Here is a 5,000-nt window from a genome sequence, read left to right as displayed (position 1 = left end):
TTTTGTCTCTGTAAAAAAGTTTTTGTTTTTTTGTTTAATGATATTGAAAATTTCAATATCAAACAAAAAAACAAAAACTTTCATTTTCTACTTTAAATTTAAAAATATCATTCTATGTAATTAAAAATGTCAATGAGAAATGGGAAAAAGAAGGCTAGAGAATGGGAGGTAGTAACTGAAGTTTCAATTAAACTTGGAACTTGAAATTCAAATGAACAAACTTGTTTCTCTGCACAGCGGCCTTGTTTATAAGGATTCGTGTTTAGGAGTTAAAGAGTTGAGATAGGGTTGTAACCACAATAAGGTAGCTTCCTCGACTGTAGTGGGCTTCTCTGGTCATTACTACTCATTTAAATTCACCTTGGGAGGTGAATAACATAAAAGATAAATAAATCTTAATGGATAAAAATATTCGAATAAAATTGTAATAATGTATTTCCAAATAATGATTCAAATATTAGTAAACCTGCTCTGATAGCTGTTATTGTTGGTTATAATAATTAATAATAATAGTTAATAATAATTTAGTTAATAATAATAGTGGATAATTATTTTAGTTAATAATATTATAGTTATAATCTTAAAGTTGGTTATAATAGTTCATAAACTTATAAAATATCTTTAATAAAACCCAGATTACACAGGTTTTATTGGGTTTTTTTAGGCTTGTTTTTTTGGGTTTTATTGGGCGGGGATTTTAATGCCAACCCTGATTAATATAGTAGTTTTAATTGACTTATCATTATTAATAATAATGACTTTATTTTATTTAACCATTAGTTGTTTTATCAAAAGTATCAGTTTTATAAAAATTAGGTAGATGACTAAATATTTATTTTGAATAAAAAAATTTATGCAATTTAAAATCTGCATGAAAATTATTCAAAAGAAGTGGTTTAACTATACAAAATCCAGATCTCTCCTGCTTTTTAAAAAGATTTAACAATGAGTTATAAATTTATTTTAAAAACAATATATTATGTAACATTTTTATTGCATGTAAGTGACACACACACAGATATATATATATCTGTGTGTGTGTCACTTACATGCAATAAAAATGTCTGCCCACGTCTGGAAACGTATGTGTAATATGCAGTTTCTTGAAACATTGCTTTCTTAGAGCAAGAAGCATAGATGCCATATTTATGTTTTTATTCTGCCCATAGCATGAATCAGAAAACAGCAGAAGTGATGAAACATCTGAACACTTATCCATTTTTCAATATATTTTGTACGACTAAACAGATCATATTTGAATCTTTTCGATTCTCACACTCCACCCATGTAAAAAAAAAATTTCGTTAACAGACTGAGACTTAATACCCCTATGAATAACAATACCTAGAACATATAAATATAGCTGCCGAGAATAGTAAGCTTCTCCTATTGATAATTTTGGTAGTACAAGATTCTCCATCATGTCAAAGCAGAAAGTCATCTCATTTGGGTGGTAAACATTAAGCAAACTGTAAAATTTTCTTGCTTTCCTTCTGAAGAATGAAAAGTGCAGTTTTTCTTTTCTTTTGGTCATCAGTAATATTTTGGTTTTTCATAGACAACTTAATCAATTGACATGTAGAACATGTGTCTGTTGCTGGGTATCCAAATGCTAAATTGTAATGGTTTATAAATATCTCATAATAATAATGGTAGCCCATATTTTGAGCAATAGTTGTACTATTTTTGTCCAAAAAAAGTTGGTACATGCGTTTACATTCAAATCAAAGAGCAAAAATTTACATCCAGGAGCACCTTTTCTTCCATAATGACTTGCTCTGCATTTAAAAGTCTGAATATGATTTTTAATAACTTCTTTCATTTTAGAAAAAACTGCTTTCTTCCTGTCTCCATCTCTATTTTCAGGTCTGGTTGTTCCATTCTCATACCAGTGTCTTGCAATTCGTACAACTCTATCAGGATTTATGGCTAGATGATATAAATAAATAAAAAAATGACTTTTGTCAATAAAATATTTTTTCAACAAGTATACATATATAACTTATGCAAATTATTCTGAATTAAAAGTAAAGTAATCATACCAGTGTCTTGCAATTCGTATAACTCTATCAGGATTTATGGCTAGATGATATAAATAAATAAAATATTGACTTTTGTCAATAAAATTTTTTTTCAACAAGTATACATATATAACTTATGCAAATTATTCTGAATTAAAAGTAAAGTAATTGTAAACTTACACAATACTGAACAAAATGAAACTTGGTAAACTCGTAGTGTGTATCCTTCAATGCATAAAAAGTACTCAATGCTCATAGTTCTTAACTTTTTTTGCTCTTTATTTTTCACTTTAGCTCTTTTAATACTATGTTAAGCATTGATAGTATAGAAGCATCCTGTGACACTTTGTTGGTATTACAATAGAATTCTGAATGATATTTAAACAAATTATCTGGTGTAATATCTCGAGCCTGAAATAAATTTGTCATAATTTAAAGATTATTATAACATAATCTTATAACAATAAGCTCCATAAAATTAAAGTCACCTTGCAAAAGCCTGCAATGTGATTACACGATATAGAAGGAATTTTTCCTCCACTTGAATGTCGAAATAACTTTCTCATTTCTTTTGCTGAGCATTGCTTTTTTCTTTTTTGAGACTTCAATGCTAAAACAACACTTTCATCCAAACAATCATAGTCTGCCATATTCAAGTTTTACTTTGAGTTGTTTATTGTGCTTGCGCAAAATTATCTTTCTATACATTACGATTGGTCAAAAAAATAAATTAAAAAAATTATGCCGCGTTTTGAAAATAAAATTATTTTTTTAAAATTATTTTTTAAATAAATAAAAATATTGAAGTCTTTGAAAATAGTTGCTAACATGATTTAAAAGTATTTTTTTTATATATATAATAATGGGCAGTTAACGCAATTTTTTCAAAAATGTCCCCTTAACGCGTTTTGAAAATAGCTCTTCACACACACACACACACACGCACGCACGCACACACACACACACATATATATATTTATTTATATATATATATATATATATATATATATATACATACATACACATATATATATATATACATATATATATATATATATATATATATATATATATATATATATATATATATATATATATATATATATATATATATATATATATATATATAATATTTTCGCTTTCAACAAGGCTGCAAGCAACCACTATTAGAGTTGATTTTTTCAAATACCATTTATTAAAATTGTATTGCTGTATAAATCATTTTTTTTTAAATATTCGCTGCGCTTAAAAATTATAAAAAAAAGTTTAACTTATGTTTTGTGCAAATTTTTGATGGAAGGCTTGGAACACGTTTACAAGGAATTTTAATTTTTAGTAAAAAAAAAAAATGTTTATGAAAATTGAAAAAACAATTGCAAGAAAAATGAGCTAATTTTTTTCTTAGAAAAAATAAAATTTAAATTTTAACAAAATATAGTAATATTTTTAAATAAAATTGAGAGTTAATTTAAACTCAATCATTAAATTTAATTTTATTAAACTTAAATATATTTTTTCAATCAAAATTAAATTATATATATTTTTTTATCAGAATAAAATTATATATTTTTGTTAAATTAGTTTTAAATTAAATCATATTTTTATTAGAATTAAATTATATTATTAGATCTTTGCCTCAAGTTTGAAATATTAGCATTTTTCAAGTGAAAAAATTAAGCATTACAATAAAATAAAAACAAAATATCATAATATAAAATAAAGATAATATAAAATAAAATCTAACTTTTTTTTATTATTATTCATTTATTCTTTATTATTAAATAGAAGTTTAAGTGAATTTTTTTTATTACAATTAAAAGTTGTATAAATATTATTATGCTCTCATGATGACAAACAAAAGTTTTTATTATATAAATTTCTTTAATGGTTTTTTTTTTACGTTTTGTTTAATAACTTTGTATGCAAAAAAAAAATTTGTCGTTAGCTATAAACAATTTTATTTTCTGTTACTAAATATTTCGATAAAATAGATTGGTGCAATTCAGTTTTTAAGTGAAAGTCAAACTGTAAAACTTGATATATGTTTAAGTATGTTTTAACATTACATAATATGAAGTTTACATATGTATGATATAAGTTTCACATTCGCTTGCGTTTTCTTATAAAGCAAAGCTGCGACTCTTTTTCGCCAATACCTCAGTTGCAATGGCTAACAAGGGTTTCGTGTCAAACACACTCCAAGGCACACTATTACTACTACTACTACTACTACTACTACTACTACTACTACTACTACTACTACTACTACTACTACTACTACTACTACTACTACTACTACTACTACTACTACTATTAAAATTATTAAGTTCGGCAATAATATACATAGAGATAGTAATAATGCTATGTTATATACATGTAATAATGTTATATTGCACATATAGAAAAGTTTTGAAGTAAAGATCATCATTTAATTTTAGAGGTGAATAATGGCCCTTCTGGTGGAAACGAATCATCACATGGCGTAAAGGAAGCAGGCTCATGTGGTCCTCCCATGTCCGGAATGTTTGCTGGTGGAATGCCGAAACTTCGCCCTGCTGCTGACAAAGGGAAACCTGGTGGTGGAGGTATGCATAAAATAATTTAAAGTTAAATGTTTACATATAGAAATGGTTTTAAAAAATTTCATTAGGAGTTTAATAAACTATAACTTGAAAGTTAAATTAACTGAATGTGAATTTAATATACGTTGATTTTTTTTCCTTGTCATTACACTATTTTTATCAAAAGATTTTCTTGAATAAAAACATGGAAGGAATCTTGATTTCCTAGAATTCTGTACTAATGTTTAATTTTGAAATTTTAATATAATTCACATTTTGTTTATATTTAAAACTTACATGATTTTATTAACTATATTGTTATTTAATATACCAATCAAATATCAATTATATTGAAATAAAAAATTGATTCCAGATCACTACCTAGGTAATAACAACACATGACTTGTCGTTTTGATCT

General features: G+C 25.4%; 1 protein-coding gene across 3 annotated transcripts in view; it reads left to right on the top strand.

Annotated features, from left to right (window-relative positions):
- The window catches only part of LOC100209576 (WAS/WASL-interacting protein family member 1), a 46,889-nt gene that overhangs the window by 17,796 nt on the left and 24,093 nt on the right, over positions 1-5,000 (top strand). For all 3 annotated transcript variants that reach the window (XM_065810728.1, XM_065810730.1, XM_065810729.1), the window contains exon 3: positions 4,460-4,606. In XM_065810728.1, coding sequence (XP_065666800.1) covers positions 4,460-4,606 — 147 coding nt within the window. The remainder of the gene's footprint in view (positions 1-4,459; positions 4,607-5,000) is intronic.

The sequence above is a fragment of the Hydra vulgaris genome, chromosome 11 (genome assembly GCF_038396675.1).
Source record: "Hydra vulgaris chromosome 11, alternate assembly HydraT2T_AEP".
Lineage (NCBI taxonomy): Eukaryota > Metazoa > Cnidaria > Hydrozoa > Anthoathecata > Hydridae > Hydra > Hydra vulgaris.
Note: the sequence above shows the minus strand (reverse complement) of the source record. Positions and strands in the feature narration are given on the sequence as shown.